At 54.8% G+C, this 24,028-nt stretch overlaps 1 protein-coding gene across 1 annotated transcript in view; it reads left to right on the top strand.

The window, feature by feature from the left end:
- The first annotated feature begins 3,410 nt into the window (after positions 1-3,410).
- Positions 3,411-24,028, top strand: part of LOC137361985 (sarcoplasmic/endoplasmic reticulum calcium ATPase 1-like) — a 70,995-nt gene continuing 50,377 nt past the window's right edge. The window contains 6 exon segments of the mRNA XM_068026582.1: positions 3,411-3,523; positions 3,525-3,612; positions 3,891-3,908; positions 4,665-4,747; positions 22,669-22,773; positions 22,882-23,020. Of these exon segments, the coding sequence (XP_067882683.1) occupies positions 3,494-3,523; positions 3,525-3,612; positions 3,891-3,908; positions 4,665-4,747; positions 22,669-22,773; positions 22,882-23,020 (463 nt within the window). The 5' untranslated portion in view covers positions 3,411-3,493.

Raw genomic sequence — 24,028 nt, 5'->3', positions numbered from 1 at the left:
GTCACTCTCTCTCTTTCTTTTCTCTCTCTGTCTTTTTTTCTCTCTCTCTCTCCCTGTCTGTCTCTCTCTCTTTCTCTCTCTGTTTCTCTCTCTGTGCAGTTCATACGCTCTCTCCCTCTCTCTCCCTCTCTCTTTCTCCCTGTCTCTCTGTCTGTCTCTCTGTCTCTGTCTCTCTCTCTCGCTCTCTGTCTCTCTCTCTCTCTCTCTGTCTCTCTCTCCCTGTCTCTGTCTCTATCTCTATTTCTGTCTCTCTCTGTGTCTCTATCGCTCTCTCTCTCTCTTTCTTTCTCTCTGTCATTTTTCTCTCTCTCTCCCTCCCTGTCTGTCTGTCTGTCTCTCTCTCTCTTTCACTCTCTGTTTCTCTCTCTGTGTCTCTGTCACTCTGTGCAGTTCAAAACGCTCTCTCCCACTCTCTTTCTCCCTGTCTCTCTGTCTCTGTCTCTCTCTCTCGCTTTCTGTCTCTCTCTCTTTTCACTCTGTCTCTGTCACTCTTTCTCTCTCTCTCTCTGTGTCTCTCTGTCTCTGTCTCTCTCTCTCGCTCTCTGTCTCTCTCTCTCTCTCTGTCTCTCTCTCCCTGTCTCTGTCTCTCTCTCTATCTCTGTCTCTCTCTCTGTCTCTAACGCTCTCTCTCTCTCTCTTTCTTTTCTCTCTGTCTTTTTTCTCTCTCTCTCTCCCTCCCTGTCTGTCTGTCTGTCTCTCTCCTCTCTCTCCCTCTCTGTTTCTCCCTGTCTCTCTGTCTCTGTCTCTCTCTCTTGCTCTCTGTCTCTCTCTCTGTCTCTCTCTCCCTGTCTCTCTCTCCCTGTCTCTGTCTCTATCTCTGTCTCTCTCTCTGTCTCTATCGCTCTCTCTCTCTCTCTCTTTCTTTTCTCTCTGTCTTTTTTCTCTCTCTCTCCTGTCTCTCTCTCATCTCTGTGTCCCTGTCTCTCTGTCTCTCTGTCTCTGTCTCTCTCTTTTTCTCTCTGTCTCTGTCACTCTCTCTCTTTCTTTTCTCTCTCTGTCTTTTTTCTCTCTCTCACCTCCCTGTCTGTCTCTCTCTCTTTCTCTCTCTGTTTCTCTCTCTGTGCAGTTCATACGCTCTCTCCCTCTCTCTCCCTCTCTCTTTCTCCCTGTCTCTCTGTCGGTCTCTCTGTCCTCTGTCTCTCTCTCTCGCTCTCTGTCTCTCTCTCTCTCTCTCTGTCTCTCTCTCCTGTCTCTGTCTTTATCTCTATTTCTGTCTCTCTCTGTGTCTCTATCGCTCTCTCTCTCTCTTTCTTTCTCTCTGTCTTTTTTCTCTCTCTCTTTCCCTCCCTGTCTGTCTGTCTGTCTCTCTCTCTCTTTCACTCTCTGTTCTCTCTCTGTGTCTCTGTCTCTCTGTGCAGTTCAAACGCTCTCTCCCACTCTCTTTCTCCCTGTCTCTCTGTCTCTGTCCTCTCTCTCTCGCTTTCTGTCTCTCTCTCTTTTTCACTCTGTCTCTGTCACTCTTTCTCTCTCTCTCTCTCTGTCTCTCTGTCTCTCTGTCTCTGTCTCTGTCTCTCTCTGTTTCTGTCTCTCTCTCTCGCTCTCTGTCTCTCTCTCTCTCTCTGTCTCTCTCTCCCTGTCTCTGTCCTACTTCTATCTCTGTCTCTCTCTCTGTCTCTATCGCTCTCTCTCTCTCTCTTTCTTTTCTCTCTGTCTTTTTTCTCTCTCTCTCTCCCTCCCTGTCTGTCTGTCTGTCTCTCTCTCTCTCTTTCACTCTCTGTTTCTCTCTCTGTGTCTCTGTCTCTCTGTGCAGTTTCATACGCTCTCTCCTCTCTCTTTCTCCTGTCTCTCTGTCTCTGTCTCTCTGTCTCTCTCTCTGTCTCTCTCTCTGTCTCTCTCTCCCTGTCTCTCTCTCCCTGTCTCTGTCTCTATCTCTGTCTCTCTCTCTGTCTCTATCGCTCTCATCTCTCTCTTTCTTTTCTCTCTGTCTTTTTTCTCTCTCTCTCCCTGTCTCTCTCTCTCCCTGTCTCTCTCTCTCTCTGTGTCCCTGTCTCTCTGTCTCTGTCTCTCTCTTTTTCTCTCTGTCTCTGTCACTCTCTCTCTTTCCTTTCTCTCTCTGTCTTTTTTCTCTCTCTCTCTCCCTGTCTGTCTCTCTCTCTTTCTCTCTCTGTTTCTCTCTCTGTGTCTCTGTCTCTCTCTCTGTGCAGTTCATACGCTCTCTCCCTCTCTCTCCCTCTCTCTCCTCTCCTCTTTCTCCCTGTCTCTCTGTCTGTCTCTCTGTCTCTGTCTCTCTCTCTCTCGCTCTCTCCTGTCTCTGTCTCTATCTCTATTTCTGTCTCTCTCTCTGTCTCTATCGCTCTCTCTCTCTCTTTCTTTTCTCTCTGTCTTTTTTCTCTCTCTCTCTCCCTCCTGTCTGTCGTCTGTCTCTCTCTCTCTTTCACTCTCTGTTTCTCTCTCTGTGTCTCTGTCTCTCTGTGCAGTTCAAACGCTCTCTCCCTCTCTCTTTCTCCCTGTCTCTCTGTCTCTGTCTCTCTCTCTCGCTTTCTGTCTCTCTCTCTGTCTCTCTCTCTGTCTCTCTCTCCCTCTCTCTGTCTCTATCTCTGTCTCTCTCTACTGTCTCTATCGCTCTCTCTCTCTCTCTCTCTCTTTCTTTTCTCTCTGTCTTTTTTCTCTCTCTCTCTCCCTGTCTGTCTGTCTCTCTCTTTTTCACTCTGTCTCTGTCACTCTTTCTCTCTCTCTCTCTCTCTCTCTCTCTGTTTCTTTGTCTTCAGTCTCTCTCCCTCTCTCTTTCTCTCTGTTTCTCTTTCTCCCTCTCTCCATGGTCAAAGGGGTGGGGGGGGGGGGTTGAATAACACTGTGGGGGGAGATGGGGGGGGGTGTGGAAAACGCTGACAGGAGCACGGGGAGGGTAAGCGTTTTAGCCTGCTCTCCTAGGACACCCTGCAAGTCAGCAAATATCTCTTATCACTGGCAGGGACGAAGATCCTCTGGATGGTGTGACGTCTCTCTCTCTCTCTCTCTCTCTCTTTCCTCCCGGCAAGGGGAATTTTGGACGTCACCCGATCACAGCAGATGACTGGAGGCCGATCCAATGGGGAGGCTGGCGGGGCGGGGATGGGGAGAAGGAGACGGGACAGGAGTGGCCCTTCCTCGGAAGGAGGCGGGGGCTGGGAGAGGTTCCTCCTTGGCTATAAGGCGTCTCCAGGAGACACCGGGGCTGGTCTGTCGAGTGCCCACGTTGGAGAGAGATTGGGACACCAACCACCACTCGCCCTCCCCGCCCCGCCTCGCCTCATCGCCCTCGCCCTCCATGCCATGCACCCTCAAACTGCCAACTCAAGGAGCCTAGCGGAGCTGGAGCGGGAAGTCTAGAATCGTTCCAAAGTCAGCTGCCGGATTCGCCCGCACCTCAAGACCCACCCCCCCCCCCCCACCCCTGGCTCCCCCACCCCCCCCTCCCCCCCCGGCCACACTCTGCTTCCCGCCCCCTTCGAACCTTTCCCCACCCGCGAGGAGAGATTAGGCGGCCAGGCGAGGGCGCCCCCAGTCGAGCAGCATGGAGAACGGGCACGCCAAGACCGTGGAGGGAGTGCGTCGCCTACTTTGGAGTGAGCGAGCTGACCGGGTTGTCGCCCGAACACGTCAAGAAGAACTTTGATAAGTACGGGCCAAATGGTAAGCGTTGTGGGGGAGGGGGAGCAGTCAGGGGCGGGAGGGCCTCAACTCAGGGGCGCGGGCAGGGAAGCGGAGGCTGGGGGCGGTTGTCGGCCCGTGGGGCGAAGTCGATTCCGTTTTGCCTCCCGTGCCGGACGAGGAATTAACCGATCTCTACTTCTCTCTCTCTCTCTCTCTCTCTCTTTCTCTGTCTGTCTCTCCGCCTCGCTCAATCCCGCCTTCGCCCCCCCCCCCACCGCCCGGCTCCAACTCTCGGCTGTGATCGGCGGCACCGACAGAACTCCCAGCAGAAGAAGGTAAATCTTACTCTGCCTCCCCCCTGCTCGTCGCGTTCGAGAGCAGCGGGGTGGGGGGGGGGGGGGGGGCGGTTTTTTTTTGCGTCTCCGAGGGGGTGAGGCGCGGCGGGGCTGAGGACGCGAGGGGTGGCTGGAGCTGGACGGGGGGGAGGGGAGGGGACGGGACGGGACGGGAGGGGGGGCGGGGTCGCTGCTCAACCCGCCTTCCAGAAAAGCCGCCTCGGAAGGGGCCAGCCGCGGGCAGCCAGGGTCGCCCCCCCCCCCACTCGCCGGGGAGGACTCTCCGCAGGGCCGAGCCGTCCGAATCGCGGGCATGGTCCGATCCCGCACTGTCGACACGTTGGAGGCAACATCTTCCGAGGGAGGACAAGTGGAGAGCGGCCCCCGCCCCCTCCCGTCCCGGAACGAAGCTCCGAGCACAAATACAGCGATGGGAGGCACCCATTCGGCCCATCGTATCTGTTACCGACCCTCCCACCACTGGGAACAGTTTCTCATTATTTACTCCGCCAGAACCCCTTCCTGATTTTAAACGCCCCGATTTATTCTCCTCTTAACCTTCTCCGCTCTGCGGAGAACGATCCCAGCCTCTCCCGGTCTCCCCGCGTTAACCGACGTCCCTCAATCCCTGGGACCGTTCTGGATAATCTCCCCCCTCCCCGGGCCCCCTCTGCTCGAGGGGGAGGGGGTATCGATTCCTGTTTACCGTCGATTGCTCTCGTGATAACTGTGCTCTTGTCCTCAATCCAATTCCAGGGAAGACGCTATGGCAGCTGGTCGCTGAACAGTTCGAGGATCTCCTTGTCAGAATCCTGCTTCTCGCAGCCTGTATCTCCTTTGTAAGTGTTGGCACCATCTCTCCCCAACGCCCACCCCTCCCCCCCCCCCCCCCCACCGTGCCGAGTCCCGCTCACCCGTCACCCCCTGTGCTCGCTGACCTCCAGCCCCCTGCGAGATCTCTGCGCTCCCTCCAATTCCGGCCTCTTGACCATCCCCCGATTCCCATCGCTCCACCATTGGCGGCCGTGCCTTCAGCTGCCTGGGGGCCCCGAGCTCTGGGATTCCCTCCCCAAACCTCTCCGCCTCTCTCTCTCCTTTAAGACGCTCTGAAACCCGACCTGTCCGGCCGAGCTTTCGATCGCCTGTCCCTGATATCTCCGCAAGTGGCCTCGGTGTTAAATTTTGTTTGATAACTGTTCCTGCAAAGTGTCGCTGGGTATTCATGCCCTCATGTAAACAAAACATGCCGTGACAGATACCAGAACTGAGAGGGACGCAACTGTCAGGAAGGACTGTTAACCTTTCGCTCACCAAACTTGCTTCCGAGACCACACTCGGAGCACTGTGTACAGTTCCGGTCTGGTTAGACCACACTCTGAGCACTGTGTTCAGTTCCGGTCTGGTTAGACCACACTCGGAGCACTGTGTTCAGTTCCGGTCTGGTTAGATCACACTCGGAGCACTGTGTACAGTTCCGGTCTGGTTAGACCACACTCGGAGCACTGTGTACAGTTCCGGTCTGGTTAGATCACACTCGGAGCACTGTGTACAGTTCCGGTCTCGTTAGACCACACTCGGAGCATCGTGTACAGTTCCGGTCTGGTTAGACCACACTCAGAGCACTGTGTACAGTTCCGGTCTGGTTAGACCACACTCGGAGCACTGTGTACAGTTCCGGTCTGGTTAGACCACACTCGGAGCGCTGTGTACAGTTCCGGTCTGGTTAGACCACACTCGGAGCACTGTGTACAGTTCCGGTCTGGTTAGACCACACTCGGAGCACTGTGTACAGTTCCGATCTGGTTAGACCACACTCGGAGCACTGTGTACAGTTCCGGTCTGGTTAGACCACACTCGGAGCACTGTGTACAGTTCCGGTCTGGTTAGACCACACTCGGAGCACTGTGTACAGTTCCGGTCTGGTTAGACCACACTCGGAGCACTGTGTACAGTTCCGGTCTGGTTGGACCACACTCGGAGCACTGTGTACAGTTCCGATCTTGTTAGACCACACTCGGAGCACTGTGTACAGTTCCGGTCTGGTTAGACCACACTCGGAGCACTGTGTACAGTTCCGGTCTGGTTAGATCACACTCGGAGCACTGTGTACAGTTCTGGTCTGGTTAGACCACACTCTGAGCACTGTGTACAGTTCTGGTCTGGTTGGACCACACTGGGAGCACCGTGTACAGTTCCGGTCTGGTTGGACCACATTTGGAGCACTGTGTACAGTTCCGGTCTGGTTAGACCACACTCGGAGCACTGTGTACAGTTCCGGTCTGGTTAGACCACACTCGGAGCACTGTGTACAGTTCTGGTCTGGTTGGACCACACTGGGAGCACTGTGTACAGTTCCGGTCTGGTTAGACCACACTCGGAGCACTGTGTACAGTTCCGGTCTGGTTAGACCACACTCGGAGCACTGTGTACAGTTCCGGTCTCCACATTACAGAAAAGATATAGAGGCCCTCGAGATGGTGCAGAAAAGATTTACGAGAATGATACCAGAACTGGGAGCTTACACCTCTCAGGAACGATTGACCAGGCTGGGGCTGTTTTCTCTGGAACAGAGAAGGCTGAGGGGTGAACCTGATTGAGGTCTTTAAGATTACGAAAGGGGTTTCGATCGGGTCGACGTGGAGAAGATGTTTACACTTGCGGGCGAGACCAGAACGAGGGGCCCATCAATATAAGACAGTCTCTAATAAATCCAATGGGGGAATTCAGGAGAAACGTCTTTCCCCAGGGCGTGGGGAGAATGTGGGACTCGCTCCCACAGTGGGTGGTTGAGGTGAATCGTATCGATGGATTTCAGCGCGCAGGGGGTGGGGGGGAAGCTGGATGAACACACGAGGGAGAAAGGATTAGAATAGTCAGGCCATTCGAATCGTGTCATTCAATCGAAGAGTGGAATTCAACAGCCAGCAGTCTGCAGAAACTGCATCAGACCAAACTTACAGGTGTAAGGTTACATCTTCAAACTTGTTAGCTAAATCAGCAGCTGGAGGCTTCAGCCTGGAGGACAGAGAGAGAGAGAGACAGAGAGAGAGACAGAGAGAGAGAGAGACCGACAGAGAGAGAGAGAGACAGAGAGAGAGAGAGAGAGAGACAGACAGAGAGAGAGACAGACAGACAGACAGAGAGAGAGAGACAGACAGACAGACAGAGAGAGAGACAGACAGACAGAGAGAGAGAGAGAGAGACTGAGACAGACAGAGAGAGAGAGACTGAGACAGACAGAGAGAGCGACAGAGAGAGAGAGAGAGCCAGGGAGAGAGAGAGCCAGGGAGAGAAAGAGAGAGAGACTGAGAGAGAGAGAGAGAGAGAGAGAGAGAGAGAGAGACCGAGAGAGAGAGAGACCGAGAGAGAGAACAAGAGAGAGAGACCGAGACCGAGAGAGAGAGAGAGAGAGAGACCAAGAGAGACCGAGAGAGAGAGACAGACAGAGAGACCAAGAGCGAGAGAGAGACAGAGAGAGAGAGACCAAGAGGGACTGACAGAGAGAGAGGGAGAGAGAGAGAAACTGACAGAGAGAGAGACAGACAGAGGGAGACAGAGAGAGAGAGACAGACAGAGGGAGAGAGAGAGATGAGACAGAGAGAGAGAGAGAGAGAGAGAGACAGAGAGAGAGAGAGACCGACAGAGAGAGAGAGAGACAGAGAGAGAGAGAGAGAGAGACAGACAGAGAGAGAGACAGACAGACAGAGAGAGAGAGACAGACAGACAGACAGAGAGAGAGACAGACAGACAGAGGGAGAGAGAAAGAGAGAAACTGACAGAGAGAGAGAGACAGACAGAGAGAGACAGAGAGAGAGAGATGAGACAGAGAGAGAGAGAGGCAGTGAGAGAGAGAGGGACACACACAATGCGAGACAGAAACAGAAAGAGAGGGAGAATCATAGAAAGTTTAAGGCACAGAAAGAGGCCACTTGAGGTGCATATCCAGACTCCTTCTCAATGAGTTGAGGGTCTCTGCCTCAACTACCGTTTCAGGCAGTGAGTTCCAGCCCCTCACCACCCTCTGGGTGAAAAACGTTTTCCTCATCTCCCCTCTAATTTTTCTACCAATCACTTTAAATCTCTGCCCCCTCGTCACTGACCTCTCTGCTGAGGTGAATAGACCCTTCACCTCCACTCTATCCGGGACCCTCAACATTTTGTACATCTCAATCAGATCTCCCCTCAGCCTCCTCTGTTCCAAGGAGAACAACCCCAGCCGATCCAATCTTTCCTCATAGCTGCATTTTTCCAGTCCTGGCAACATCCTGGTAAATCTCCTCTGTACCCTCTGTAGTGTAATTACATCCTTTCTGTAATGAGGTGACCAGAACTGCACACAGTACTCAAGTTGTGGCCTAACCAATGATTTATACAGTTCCAGCATAACCTCCCTGCTCTTGTATTCTATACCCTGGCTAATAAAGGAAAGGATTCCATATGTCTTCTTAACCACCTTATCGACCTGTCCTGCTACCTTCAGGGATCTGTGGACATTCACTCCCAGGTCCCTCACTTCCTCTACACTTCTCAGTATTTTCCCATTAATCGTGTATTCCTTTCCCTTGTTTGACCTCCCCAAATGCATCACCTCACACTTCTCCAGGTTGAATTCCGTTTGCCACTTTTCTGTCCATCTGACCAGACCATAAATATCTTCCTGCAGCCTACAGCTATCCTCCTCGCCGTCTACCACACGGCCAATCTTTGTGTCATTCGCAAACCTCCTGATCATGCCCCCTACATTTACGTACAAATCATTAATAAATGCCGCAAAAAAAGCAGGGGACCCAGTACTGAGCCCTGCGGAACGCCACTGGAAGCAGCCCTCCAGTCGCTAAAACACCCGTCAACAATTACCCTTTGTCTCCTGCCGCTGAGCCAATTTTGTATTCACCTTGCTGCATTTCCCTGGATCCCATGGGATTTTATTTTTTTAACCAGTCTGCCTTGTGGGACCTTGTCAAAAGCCTTGCTAAAAGCTATGTGGATCACATCAACTACACTACCCTCATCTATCTTCCTTGTTACCTCTTCAAATAATTCGATCAAGTTGGTCAAACAAGATCTTCCCTGAACAAATCCATGCTGACTATCCTTGATTAACCTGTAACCTTTCTAAGTGACAGTTTATCAAGGATGCTAATCCATTCATGCGTCCTTTCTCCCTTTGTTTATCACATCCAATATTTCACACTCCTCCTCCTTAACTACAATATCTGCATCGATCGCCCTCTTTTCTGAAGACAGACTCAAAGTATTCATTAAGAACCATATCAATATCTTCCGCCCCGACACATAGGTTACCTTTTTGGTCTTTTATAGACCCTACTCTCTCCTTAGTTTTAAAGAGCATCTTAAAGGAGGAGAGAGAGAGAGAGAGGTGGAGAGGTTGGGGGAGGGAATTCCGGAGCTCGGGGCCCCCAGGCAGCTGAAGGCACGGCCTCCAATGGTGGAGAGACGGGAATCGGGGGATGGTCAAGCGGCCGGAATTGGAGGGAGCGCGGAGATCTCCGAGGTCTGTCGGGGCTGGAGGAGGTTACAGAGATAGGGAGGTGTGTCAGGGGCTGGAGGAGGTTACAGAGATAGGGAGCGTTGTAGGGGCTGGAGGAGGTTACAGAGATAGGGAGCGTTGTAGGGGCTGGAGGAGGTTACAGAGATCGGGAGGGTTGTAGGGGCTGGAGGAGGTTACAGAGATAGGGAGGGTTGTAGGGGCTGGAGGAGGTTACAGAGATCGGGAGGGTTGTAGAGGCTGGAGGAGGTTACAGAGATAGGGAGGGGGGGGTCGACAGGCCATGGAGTGATTTGAAGATGAGGAGATAAAGTATTCTTTCAATGTGCTCACTATTGTCAACGATTTCTGCACAGCAAGATCCCACCGAAGTGATAGTGACCCAGATCATCTGGTTTTTTTTAGTGATGTTGGTTGAGGGATAAACGTTGGTCCCAGGACACCGGGGAGAACTCCCTCCACACCGCACCCCCCAACTCTTCTTCCAGTAGTGGCCTTGGGATCTTTTACATCCACCCGAGAGGGCAGACGGAGCCCTCGGTTTAACAGCTCATCCTGAAAGATGGCACCACCGACAGTGCGGCACTCCCTCAGTACTGACCCTCCGACAGTGCGGCACTCCCTCAGTACTGACCCTCCGACAGTGTGGCACTTCCTCAGTACTGACCCTCTGACAGTGCGGCACTCCCTCAGTACTGACCCTCCGACAGTGTGGCACTTCCTCAGTACTGACCCTCCGACAGTGCGGCACTCCCTCAGTACTGACCCTCCGACAGTGCGGCGCTCCCTCAGTACTGACCCTCCGACAGTGCGGCGCTCCCTCAGTACTGAACCTCCGACAGTGCGGCGCTCCCTCAGTACTGACCCTCCGACAGTGCGGCGCTCCCTCAGTACTGACCCTCTCACATCTGGGGCCCAAACACTGATCCTTGATTCCTGTCCTGGGAGTGTTTGATGGGGGACAGTGTAGAGGGAGCTTTACTCTGTATCTAACCCCCGTACTGTACCTGTCCTGGGAGTGTTTGATGGGGGACAGTGTAGAGGGAGCTTTACTCTGTATCTAACCCCCGTACTGTACCTGTCCTGGGAGTGTTTGATGGGGACAGTGTAGAGGGAGCTTTACTCTGTATCTAACCCCCGTACTGTACCTGTCCTGGGAGTGTTTGATGGGGGACAGTGTAGAGGGAGCTTTACTCTGTATCTAACCCCCGTACTGTACCTGTCCTGGGAGTGTTTGATGGGGGACAGTGTAGAGGGAGATTTACTCTGTATCTAACCCCCGTTTTTTTTTTAAAATAACTTTATTTAAAACCAGATAAATCAACAAAAACTCAAATTAAAATGCCATTTTTGGAGTCAATGATGCACTCCAGTCCCTGCGGTGCCCACCGGTCGCGGAAGGCCTCAAGCGTACCGGCGGACACCGCATGCTCCTTCTCCAGGGACACCCGGGCGCGAACGTAACCGCGGAAGAGGGGCAGACAATCGGGGAGGCCGGACCCCCCGATGGCCTGCAGCCTGGACCTGTGAATTGCCACCTTGGCCAGGCCCAGGAGCAGACCGACGAGGAGATCCTCCTCCCGGCCCAAGCCCCTCCGTGCTGTACCTGTCCTGGGAGTGTTTGATGGGGGGACAGTGTAGAGGGAGCTTTACTCTGTATCTAACCCCCATACTGTACCTGTCCTGGGAGTGTTTGATGGGGGACAGTGTAGAGGGAGCGTTACTCTGTATCTAACCCCCGTACTGTACCTGTCCTGGGAGTGTTTGATGGGGGACAGTGTAGAGGGAGCGTTACTCTGTATCTAACCCCTGTACTGTACCTGTCCTGGGAGTGTTTGATGGGGACAGTGTAGAGGGAGCTTTACTCTGTATCTAACCCCCGTTCTGTACCTGTCTTGGGAGTGTTTGATGGGGACAGTGTAGAGGGAGCTTTACTCTGTATCTAACTCCCGTACTGTACCTATCCTGGGAGTGTTTGATGGGGACAGTGTCGAGGGAGCTTTACTCTGTATCTAACCCCCGTACTGTACCTGTCTTGGGAGTGTTTGATGGGGACAGTGTCGAGGGAGCTTTACTCTGTGTCTAACCCCCGCGCTGTACCTGCGTTCCTTCAGTCCTGACAACTGTGTGTGTCTCTCTCTTTCTGAGAAATGATGTAGACACTGGAGATCAAGACATAGAATCAGTTTGGGTAGAAATAAGAAATAGCAAGGGAAAAAAGTCCCTGGTGGGAGTAATCTTTTGGTCCCCAAACAGTAGTTACGCAGTGGGGCACAGTATAAACCAGGAAATACTGGGGGCTTGCAAGAAAGGTACGGCAATAATCATGGGTGATTTTAATATGCATATAGACTGGATTAATCAAATTGGCAAGGGTAGCCTTGAGGGAGAGCTCATTGAATGTATTGGAGATTGTTTTTTGGAGCAATATGTTGTGGAACCAACCAGGCAGCAGGCTATTCTAGATTTGGTATTGTGTAATGAAGTGGGATTAATTAATGATCTCATAGTTAAGGATCCTCTAGGGAAGAGTGATCATAGCATGCCAGAATTTCAAATTCAGTTTGAGGGTGAGAAACTGGAGTCCCGCACTAGCGTTCTGGAGTAAAACAAAGGTAATTACATAGGCATGAGGACGGATTTGGCCCTGGTGGACGAGGCAGGAAGACTGAAAGCTTGGACAGTTGATTAGCAGTGGCAGATGTTTAAGGAGATATTCCATTCCTCCCAACTAAAATATATTCCAGAGAGGAAGAAAGATTGGAAGAGGGGGGAAAAAACATCCATGGCTAAGTAAGGAAGTTTAGGATAACATAAAGACAAAAACTCAGGCATACCATAATGCAAAGGCCAGTGGCAGGCTGGAAGACTGGGAAACTTTTAAAGACCAACAAAAGGTTACTAAAAAAAAAAAAGTAATAAAAAGAGCAAAAGTAAATTATGAAAGAAAACTAGCGCAAAATATAAAAACAGACAGCAAGAGCTTCGATAAGTATATAAAAGTCAGAGTCAGCATGGTTTTATGAAGGGGAAATCGTGTTTGACCAATTTGCAGGAGTTCTTCGAAGATGTAACAAGTAAAGAGGATAAAGGGGATCCTGTAGATGTAGTATATCTGGACTTCCAGAAGGCATTTGATAAGGTGCCGCACAAAAGGTTAAATGCACAAGGTAAGGTCACATGGGGTTAGGGGCAATTTATTAGCTTGGATAGAGGATTGGCTAACCAACAGAAAACAGGGAGTCGGGATAAATGGGTCCTTTTCTGGTTGGCAAGATGTAACTAGTGTGGTGCCACAGGGTTCGGCCCTCGGGCCCCAACTATTTACAATCTATATTAATGACTTGGATGCAGGGATAGAAGGTACGGTAGCCAAATTTGCAGATGACGCTAAAATAGTTGGGATAGTAAGTTGCAATAAAGAAATCTACAAATGGATGTGGACAAGTTAGGTTAAGGGCCAAAATTTGGCAGATGGAGTTTAACGTGGATAAGTGTGAGGTTATCCATTTGGGTCGGAAGAATAGAAAGGCAAATTATTATCTAAATGGAGAGAAACTTCAGAGTGCTTCGGTGCAGAGGGATCTGGGTGTCCTCTTGCATGAATCACAGAAAACTAATTTGCAGGTACAGCAGGTGATAAGGAAGGCAAATGGAATTTTGGCATTTATTGCTAAAGGAATAGAGTATAAAAGGAGGGAAGTGTTGCTGCAACTGTACTCGGCATTGGTGAGACCGCATCTGGAGTATTGCGTACAGTTTTAGTCCCCTTAAATGAGGAGGGATGTAGTTGCATTGGAGGCAGTTCAGAGGAGGTTCACTAGATTGATTCCAGAGATGGGTTTGTCTTACGAAGAGAGATTGAGCAGTTTAGACCTTTACTCTCTGGAGTTTGGAAGAATGCTCCTCGTTCTTGTGTTCTTGTAATGTCCTGTCTCTCCCTCGGAGATGTCTGCTGCATCTTATGGGGTCAGTAGGTCTGGGTAATCTTACACACAGCTGCCCCTTCGTTCTCTGCACTAGGCAGTCCAGCTGCTAGATACGTGAGACGACCAAGATTAGGTAATCAACAGTCGCGAATGTAACGTTATCCCATTTGCGTGTCAGGAGAGCATTCCAGTTCGGAAAGGTCACTTGAAAGAAATGTTAACTTGTTCCCGGCCAACCTGTGCCCTCAGCCAACTTACAAGTGGGTACAAGGCCCGCACGCACTAGAGTCCCGCGTTCCAAAACCCCAGGCTAACGCACCCCGATTGCCCGTACTGAGGGAGGGTCAGTACTGAGGGAGAGCCGCGCTGTCGGAGGGTCAGTACTGAGGGAGTGCCACACTGTCAGAGGGTCAGTACTGAGGGAGTGCCGCACTGTCGGAGGGTCAGTACTGAGGGAGTGTGACATTGTCAGAGGGTCAGTACTGAGGGAGTCTCACACTGTCGGAGGGTCAGTACTGAGGGAGAGCCGCGCTGTCGGAGGGTCAGTACTGAGGGAGTGTGACATTGTCAGAGGGTCAGTACTGAGGGAGTCCCACACTGTCGGAGGGTCAGTACTGAGGGAGAGCCGCGCTGTCGGAGGGTCAGTACTGAGGGAGAGCCGCGCTGTCGGAGGGTCAGTACTGAGGGAGTGCCGCACTGTCGGAGGGTCAGTACTGAGGGAGTGCCACACTGTCAGAGGGTCAGTACTGAGGGAGTGCCGCACTGTCGGAGGGTCCGTACTGAGGGAGTGTGACATTGTCAGAGGGTCAGTACTGAGGGAGTCCCACACTGTCGGAGGGTCAGTACTGAGGGAGAGCCGCGCTGTCGGATGGCCAGTACTGAGGGAGTGCGACACTGTCGGAGGGTCAGTACTGAAGGAGTACCGCACTGTCGGAGGGTCAGTAGTGAGGGAGTGCCGCACTGTCGGATGGTCAGTACTGAGGGAGTGCGACACTGTCGGAGGGTCAGTACTGAGGGAGTGCCACACTGTCGGAGGGTCAGTACTGAGGGAGTGCCGCGCTGTCGGAGGGTCAGTACTGAGGGAGTGCCGCACTGTCGGATGGTCAGTACTGAGGGAGTGCTGCACTGTCGGAGGGTCAGTACTGAGGGAATGTCACACTGTCGGAGGGTCAGTACTGAGGGAGTGCGACATTGTCAGAGGGTCAGTACTGAGGGAGTGCCACACTGTCGGAGGGTCAGTACTGAGGGAGTGCGACACTGTCGGAGGGTCAGTCCTGAAGGAGTGCCGCACTGTCGGAGGGTCAGTACTGAGGGAGGGCTGCACTGTCAGAGGGTCAGTACTGAGGGAGTGCCGCACTGTCGGAGGGTCAGTACTGAGGGAGTGCCACACTGTCGGAGGGTCAGTACTGAGGGAGTGTCACACTGTCGGAGGGTCAGTACTGAGGGAGCGCCGCACTGTTAGAGGGTCAGTACTGAGGGAGTGTCACACTGTCGGAGGGTCAGTACTGAGGGAGTGCCGCACTGTCGGAGGGTCAGTACTGAGGGAGTGCCGCACTGTCGGATGGTCAGTACTGAGGGAGTGCTGCACTGTCGGAGGGCTAGTACTGAGGGAATGTCACACTGTTGGAGGGTCAGTACTGAGGGAGTGCGACATTGTCAGAGGGTCAGTACTGAGGGAGTGCCACACTGTCGGAGGGTCAGTACTGAGGGAGTGCGACACTGTCGGAGGGTCAGTACTGAAGGAGTGCCGCACTGTCGGAGGGTCAGTACTGAGGGAGTGCCACACTGTCGGAGGGTCAGTACTGAGGGTGTGCCGCACTGTCGGAGGGTCAGTACTGAGGGAGTGCCGCACTGTCGGAGGGTCAGTACTGAGGGAGTGTCACTCTGTCGGAGGGTCAGTACTGAGGGAGTGCCGCACTGTTGGATGGTCAGTACTGAGGGAGTGCTGCACTGTCGGAGGGTCAGTACTGAGGGAGCTCCGCACTGTCGGAGGGTCAGTACTGAGGGAGCTCCGCACTGTCGGAGGGTCAGTACTGAAGGAGTGCCGCACTGTTGGAGGGTCAGTACTGAGGGAGCTCCGCACTGTCGGAGGGTCAGTACTGAGGGAGTGCCGCACTGTCAGAGGGTCAGTACTGATGGAGTGCCGCACTGTCGGAGGGTCAGTACTGAGGGAGTGCCACACTGTCGGAGGGTCAGTACTGAGGGAGTGCCACACTGTCGGAGGGTCATTACTGAGGGAGTGCCGCACTGTCGGATGGTCAGTACTGAGGGAGTGCTGCACTGTCGGAGGGTCAGTACTGAGGGAGCTCCGCACTGTCGGAGGGTCAGTACTGAGGGAGCTCCGCACTGTCGGAGGGTCCGTACTGAAGGAGTGCCGCACTGTTGGAGGGTCAGTACTGAGGGAGCTCCGCACTGTCGGAGGGTCAGTACTGAGGGAGCTCCGCACTGTCGGAGGGTCAGTACTGAGGGAGTGCCGCACTGTCGGATGGTCAGTACTGAGGGAGTGCTGCACTGTCGGAGGGTCAGTACTGAGGGAGCTCCGCACTGTCGGAGGGTCCGTACTGAAGGAGTGCCGCACTGTCGGAGGGTCATTACTGAGGGAGTGCCGCACTGTCGGATGGTCAGTACTGAGGGAGTGCTGCACTGTCGGAGGGTCAGTACTGAGGGAGCTCCGCACTGTCGGAGGGTCAGTACTGAGGGAGCTCCGCACTGTCGGAGGGTCCGTACTGAAGGAGTGCCGCACTGTTGGAGGGTCAGTACTGAGGGAGCTCCGCACTGTCGGAGGGTCAGTACTGAGGGAGCTCCGCACTGTCGGAGGGTCAGTACTGAGGGAGTGCCGCACTGTCGGAGGGTCAGTACTGAGGGAGTGCCGCACTGTCGGAGGGTCAGTACTGAGGGAGTGTCTCACTGTCAGAGGGTCAGTACTGAGGAAGTGCCACACTGTCGGAGGGTCAGTGCTGAGGGAGTGCCACACTGTCGGAGGGTCAGTACTGAGGGAGTGCCGCACTGTCGGAGGGTCAGTACTGAGGGAGTGCCGCACTGTCGGAGGGTCAGTACTGAGGGAGCTCCGCACTGTCGGAGGGTCAGTACTGAGAGAGCACTGCACTGTCGGAGGGTCAGTACTGAGGGAGCGCCGCACTGTCGGAGGGTCAGTACTGAGGGAGTGCCGCACTGTCGGAGGGTCAGTACTGAGGGAGTGCCGCACTGTCGGAGGGTCAGTACTGAGGGAGTGCCACACTGTCGGAGGGTCAGTACTGAGGGAGTGCCACACTGTCGGAGGGTCATTACTGAGGGAGTGCCGCACTGTCGGAGGGTCAGTACTGAGGGAGCTCCGCACTGTCGGAGGGTCAGTACTGAGGGAGTGCCACACTGTCGGAGGGTCAGTACTGAGGGAGTGCCACACTGTCGGAGGGTCAGTACTGAGGGAGTGCTGCACTGTCGGAGGGTCAGTACTGAGGGAGCTCCGCACTGTCGGAGGGTCCGTACTGAAGGAGTGCCGCACTGTTGGAGGGTCAGTACTGAGGGAGCTCCGCACTGTCGGAGGGTCAGTACTGAGGGAGCTCCGCACTGTCGGAGGGTCCGTACTGAAGGAGTGCCGCACTGTTGGAGGGTCAGTACTGAGGGAGCTCCGCACTGTCGGAGGGTCAGTACTGAGGGAGCTCCGCACTGTCGGAGGGTCCGTACTGAAGGAGTGCCGCACTGTTGGAGGGTCAGTACTGAGGGAGCTCCGCACTGTCGGAGGGTCAGTACTGAGGGAGCTCCGCACTGTCGGAGGGTCAGTACTGAGGGAGTGCCGCACTGTCGGAGGGTCAGTACTGAGGGAGTGCCGCACTGTCGGAGGGTCAGTACTGAGGGAGTGCCACACTGTCGGAGGGTCAGTACTGAGGGAGCTCCGCACTGTCGGAGGGTCAGTACTGAGGGAGTGTCACACTGTCGGAGGGTCAGTACTGAGAGAGTGCCGCACTGTCAGAGGGAAAGTACTGAGAGAGTGTCACACTGTCAGAGGGTCAGTACTGAGGGAGTGTCACACTGTCGGAGGGTCAGTACTGAGAGAGTGCCGCACTGTCGGAGGGTCAGTACTGAGGGAGTGCCGCACTGTCAGAGGGAAAGTACTGAGAGAGTGTCACACTGTCAGAGGGTCAGTACTGAGGGAGTGCCGCACTGTCGGAGGGTCAGTACTGAGGGAGTGCCGCACTGTCGGAGGGTCAGTACTGAGGGAGTGCCGCACTGTCGGAGGGTCAGTACTGAGGGAGTGCCACACTGTCGGAGGGTCAGTACTGAGGGAGTGCCACACTGTCGGAGGGTCAGTACTGAGGGAGTGCCGCACTGTCGGAGGGTCAGTACTGAGGGAGCTCCGCACTGTCGGAGGGTCAGTACTGAGGGAGTGTCACACTGTCGGACGGTCAGTGACGTTCCCACAGACACAGCATGTTGGATGACGAGCAAAGCCATATTTCCCATTCTGTGGCTGTGACAATTCTCCCTGAAACAACACCACGCTGATCAATTGCGGCATTGATATCATGGCTGTCTGTGGGATCTTGCTTTGCCCAGAAAGGCTGCTGCCTTTACCAAACTCACTTTGACATGGTTCCCCTGGTGTAGTTGAACTTTTATATGTGACAATCCGGAGTGTGACAATCCGGAGTGTGACAATCCGGAGTGTGACAATCCGGAGTGTGACCAATCCGGAGTGTGACCGGTCCGGAGTGTGACTGTCCGGAGTGTGACGGTCGGAGAGTGACTTTCCGGTGTGTGAGTGTCCGGAGTGTGAGTGTCCGGAGTGTGTGTGTCCGGAGTGTGAGTGTCCGGAGTGTGAGTGTCCGGAGTGTGAGTGTCCAGAGTGTGACATCCCGGATCGTGACATCCCGGAGCGTGACTGTCCGGAGCGTGACTGTCCGGAGCGTGACTGTCCGGAGCGTGACAGACCAGAGTGTGACTGTCCGGATCGTGACTGGCCGGTGTGTGACTGTCCGGAGTGTGACTGTCCGGAGTGTGACTGTCCGGAGTGTGACTGTCCGGAGAGTGACTATCCGGAGCATGACTGTCCGGAGTGCGACGTTCCGGAGCGTGACACTGCAGAGCATATCTGTCCGGAGCATGACATTCAGGAGCGCGACTCTCCGGAGCGCCACTGTCACTGTCCGGAGCGCGACATTCCAGAGCGCGACGTTCCGGTGTGTGACGTTCCGGTGTGTGACGTTCCGGAGCGTGACTGTCCGGAGCGCGAATGCCCGGAGCGCGACTGCCCGGAGCGCGACTGCCCGGAGCGCCACTGCCCGGAGCGCCACTGTCCGGAGTGCGACGTTCCGGAGTGCGACGTTCCGGAGCGCGACGTTATGGAGCGCGACGTTCCGGAGCTCGACGTTCAGGAGCGCGACTGTCCGGAGCGCGACTGTCCGGAGCGCGACTGTCCGGAGCGCGACGGTCCGGAGCGCGACGGTCCGGAGCGCGACTGTCAGGAGCGCGACTGTACGGACTGTGACTGTCCGGAGTGTGACTGTCCGGAGTGTGACTGTCAGGAGCGTGACGGTCCAGAGCGTGATGGTCCGGAGCGTGACTGTCCGGAGCGTGACTGTCCGGAGCGTGACTGTCCGGACTGTGACGGTCCAGAGCGTGACGGTCCGGAGCGCAACGGTCCGCAGTGTGACGTCCTGAAGCGTGACGTCCCGGAGCGTGACGGTCCGGAGCGTGACGTTCCGGAGCGCAATGGTCCGCAGTGTGACGTCCTGAAGCGTGACTGTCCGGAGCGTGACTGTCCGGAGCGTGACTGTCTGCAGCGTGACTGTCTGGAGCGTGACGGTCCGCAGTGTGACGTCCCGGAGCGTGACGTCCCGGAGCGTGACTGTACGGACTGTGACGGTCCGGACTGTGACGGTCCGGAGTGTGACGGTCCGGAGTGTGACGGTCCGGAGTGTGACGGTCCGGAGTGTGACGGTCTGGAGCGTGACTGTCCGGAGCGTGACTGTCCGGAGTGTGACGGTCCGGAGTGTGACTGTCCGGAGTGTGACTGTCCGGAGTGTGACGGTCCGGAGTGTGACTGTCTGGAGTGTGACTGTCTGGAGTGTGACGGTCCGGAGTGTGACGGTCCGGAGTGTGACTGTCTGGAGTGTGACTGTCTGGACTGTGACGGTCCGGAGTGTGACGGTCCGGAGTGTGACGGTCCGGAGTGTGACTGTCTGGAGTGTGACGGTCCGGATCGTGACTGTCTGGAGCGTGACTGTCCGGAGTGTGACTGTCCGGAGTGTGACTGTCCGGAGTGTGACTGTCCGGAGTGTGACTGTCTGGAGTGTGACTGTCTGGAGTGTGACTGTCTGGAGTGTGACTGTCTGGAGTGTGACGGTCCGGAGTGTGACGGTCCGGAGTGTGACGGTCCGGAGTGTGACTGTCCGGAGTGTGACTGTCTGGAGTGTGACTGTCTGGAGTGTGACTGTCCGGAATGTGACTGTCCGGAGCGTGACGGTCCGGAGCGTGACGGTCCGGAGCGTGACTGTCCGGACTGTGACGGTCCGGAGTGTGACGGTCCGGAGTGTGACGGTCCGGAGTGTGACTGTCCGGAGTGTGACTGTCCGGAGTGTGACTGTCCGGAGTGTGACGGTCCGGAGTGTGACGGTCCGGAGTGTGACTGTCCGGAGTGTGACTGTCTGGAGTGTGACTGTCTGGAGTGTGACTGTCTGGAGTGTGACTGTCTGGACTGTGACGGTCCGGAGTGTGACGGTCCGGAGTGTGACGGTCCGGAGTGTGACGGTCCGGAGTGTGACTGTCCGGGGTGTGACGGTCCGGGGTGTGACTGTCTGGAGTGTGACTGTCTGGAGTGTGACTGTCTGGAGTGTGACGGTCCGGAGTGTGACGGTCCGGAGTGTGACGGTCCGGAGTGTGACGGTCCGGAGTGTGACTCTCCGGAGTGTGACTGTCCGGATTGTGACTGTCCGGAGTGAGACTGTCCGGAGTGAGACTGTCCGGAGTGAGACTGTCCGGAGTGTGACTGTCCGGAGTGTGACTGTCCGGAGTGTGACTGTCCGGAGTGTGACGGTCCGGAGTGTGACGGTCCGGAGTGTGACTGTCCGGAGTGTGACTGTCCGGAGTGTGACTGTCCGGAGTGTGACTGTCCGGAGTGTGACTGTCCGGAGTGTGACTGTCCGGAGTGTGACAGTCCGGAGTGTGACAGTCCGGAGTGTGACAGTCCGGAGTGTGACTGTCCGGAGTGTGACTGTCCGGAGTGTGACTGTCCGGAGTGTGACTGTCCGGAGTGTGACTGTCTGGAGTGTTACGGTCCGGAGTGTGTCTGTCCGGAGTGTGACAGTCCGGAGTGTGACTGTCCGGAGTGTGACTGTCCGGAGTGTGTCTGTCCGGAGTGTGACAGTCTGGAGTGTGACAGTCTGGAGTGTGACAGTCCGGAGTGTGACTGTCCGGAGTGTGACAGTCTGGAGTGTGACAGTCCCATTCTCGATAGACAGATTTCTATCTATTAATTGATGGGTAGAGTCATTATGTTATTGTATGAAATGACGAGATCACTTTTCACCACATCACGACAACACAAAATATTCGACAGCCGCACCAGTAATTTTTTAAACTGTGTTCACTGTTGTGATGGATGAAACATGGCAACCAATGAGCACACAGCAAGATCCCACACACAGCAATGTGATAGTGACCCAGATTTCATGTTTTTTTTTTAGTGATGTTGATGAAGGGATTAACATTGGTTTCAGGACACCGGGGAGAACTCCCTCCACACTGCACCCCCTGCTCTTCTTCCAGTAGTGGCCGTGGGATCTTTTACATCCACTTGAGAGGGCAGACGGAGCCCTCGGTTTAACGCCTCATCCTGAAAGACGTCACCTCCGACCATGCAGTGCTCCCTCAGTACTGACCCTCCGACAGTGTGACACTCCTTCAATACTGACCCTCTGACAGTGTGACACTCCCTCAATACTGACCCTCTGACAGTGTGACACTCCCTCAATACTGACCCTCTGACAGTGTGACACTCCCTCAGTACTGACTCTCTAACAGTGTGACACTCCCTCAATACTGACCCTCTGACAGTGTGACACTCCCTCAATACTGACCCTCTGACAGTGTGACACTCCCTCAATACTGACCCTCTGACAGTGTGACACTCCCTCAGTACTGACCCTCCGACAGTGTGACACTCCCTCAGTACTGACCCTCCGACAGTGCGGCACTCCCTCAGTACTGACCCTCCGACAGTGCGGCGCTCCCTCAGTACTGACCCTCCGACAGTGTGACACTCCCTCAGTACTGACCCTCCGACAGTGTGACACTCCCTCAGTACTGACCCTCCGACAGTGCGGCGCTCCCTCAGTACTGACCCTCCGACAATGCGGCACTCCCTCAGTACTGACCCTCCGACAGTGTGACACTCCCTCAGTACTGACCCTCCGACAGTGCGGCACTCCCTCAGTACTGACCCTCCGACAGCACGGCACTCCCTCAGTACTGACCCTCCGACAGTGCGGCACTCCCTCAGTACTGACCCTCCGACAATGCGGAGCTCCCTCAGTACTGACCCTCTGACAGTGCTGCACTCCCTCAGTACTGACCCTCCGACAGTACGGCACTCCCTCAGTACTGACCCTCCGACAGTGCGGCACTCCCTCAGTACTGACCCTCCGACAATGCGGAGCTCCCTCAGTACTGACCCTCTGACAGTGCGGCACTCCCTCAGTACTGACCCTCCGACAATGCGGAGCTCCCTCAGTACTGACCCTCCGACAGTGTGACACTCCCTCAGTACTGACCCTCCGACAGTGTGACACTCCCTCAATATTGACCCTCCGACAGTGTGACACTCCCTCAGTACTGACCCTCTAACAGTGTGACACTCCCTCAGTACTGACCCTCCGACAGTGCGGCACTCCCTCAGTACTCCACTGGAAATCTCAGCCTAGGTTTTCGTGCATATGTTGCTGGGATTATTCTCCGTAGAGCGGAGAAGGTTAAGAGGTGATTTAATCGGGGCGTTTGAAATCAGGAAGGGGTTTCGGCGGAGTAAATAATGAGAAATTGTTCCCAGTGGTGGGAGGGTCGGTAACCGGGTGGGGGGGGGGGGGGGGCGGGGGGGGACACAGCGATGGGTGAAAGAACCAGAGGTGACACGAGGAAACATTGTTTTAACGGAGTGAGTTGTTGTGATCTGGAACGAGATCGTTCTGGAACGGGGGTGGGGGGGAAGAGCAGGGGAGAGGGAGTGGGATTATTTGTCGAAATGTTCCTGTATTGCATCTGTGCATCTAAGTAAACGGTCGTCCGCTCGCACGTCTTCTGCTAACGGTGTCCTTTCTCATTCTCCGAGGTCCTGGCCTGGTTTGAAGAGGGAGAGGAAACGGTCACGGCCTTTGTCGAGCCTTTCGTCATTCTCCTGATCCTCATTGCCAACGCGGTGGTCGGCGTTTGGCAGGTAAGCCGCACTCTTCAACTCTCTTCCCATCTCTCCCCCGTTCCCCAATCTCCCTCTCATCCCGCCCTTCCCGAGCTCACTGGTTTGCGGGATCTTTCTGTGCCGCAGGAGAGGAATGCGGAGGATGCCATCGAGGCCTTGAAGGAGTACGAGCCCGAGATGGGCAAGGTCTACCGGACGGACAAGAAGCTCGTCCAAAGGATCAAAGCCCGTGAGATCGTGCCCGGCGACATCGTGGAGGTGGCAGGTGAGCTGTGTGAGGCGGCGCGCAGGTGTGCCTGGCCAATCCTGTGTCTCTCTTTCACAGGGTGCTCCACTTTGTACCTAACCCCCATACTGTACCTGTCCTGGGAGTGTTTGATGGGGACAGTGTAAAGGGAGCTTTACTCTGTATCTAACCCCCGTACTGTACCTGTCCTGGGAGTGTTTGATGGGGACAGTGTAGAGGGAGCTTTACTCTGTATCTAACCCCCGTACTGTACCTGTCCTGGGAGTGTTTGATGAGGACAGTGTAGAGGGAGCTTTACTCTGTATCTAACCCCCGTACTGTACCTGTCCTGGGAGTGTTTGATGGGGGACAGTGTAGAGGGAGCTTTACTCTGTATCTAACCCCCGTACTGTACCTGTCCTGGGAGTGTTTGATGGGGGACAGTGTAGAGGGAGCTTTACTCTGTATCTAACCCCCGTACTGTACCTGTCCTGGGAGTGTTTGATGGGGACAGTGTAGAGGGAGCTTTACTCTGTATCTAACCCCCGTACTGTACCTGTCCTGGGAGTGTTTGATGGGGACAGTGTAGAGGGAGCTTTACTCTGTATCTAACCCCCGTACTGTACCTGTCCTGGGAGTGTTTGATGGGGACAGTGTAGAGGGAGCTTTACTCTGTATCTAACCCCCGTACTGTACCTGTCCTGGGAGTGTTTGATGGGGACAGTGTAGAGGGAGCTTTACTCTGTATCTAACCCCCGTACTGTACCTGTCCTGGGAGTGTTTGATGGGGGACAGTGTAGAGGGAGCTTTACTCTGTATCTAACCCCCGTACTGTACCTGTCCTGGGAGTGTTTGATGGGGGACAGTGTAGAGGGAGCTTTACTCTGTATCTAACCCCCGTACTGTACCTGTCCTGGGAGTGTTTGATGGGGGACAGTGTAGAGGGAGCTTTACTCTGTATCTAACCCCCGTACTGTACCTGTCCTGGGAGTGTTTGATGGGGACAGTGTAGAGGGAGCTTTACTCTGTATCTAACCCCGTACTGTA

The sequence above is a fragment of the Heterodontus francisci genome, unplaced genomic scaffold (genome assembly GCF_036365525.1).
Source record: "Heterodontus francisci isolate sHetFra1 unplaced genomic scaffold, sHetFra1.hap1 HAP1_SCAFFOLD_518, whole genome shotgun sequence".
NCBI lineage: Eukaryota > Metazoa > Chordata > Chondrichthyes > Heterodontiformes > Heterodontidae > Heterodontus > Heterodontus francisci.
Note: the sequence above shows the minus strand (reverse complement) of the source record. Positions and strands in the feature narration are given on the sequence as shown.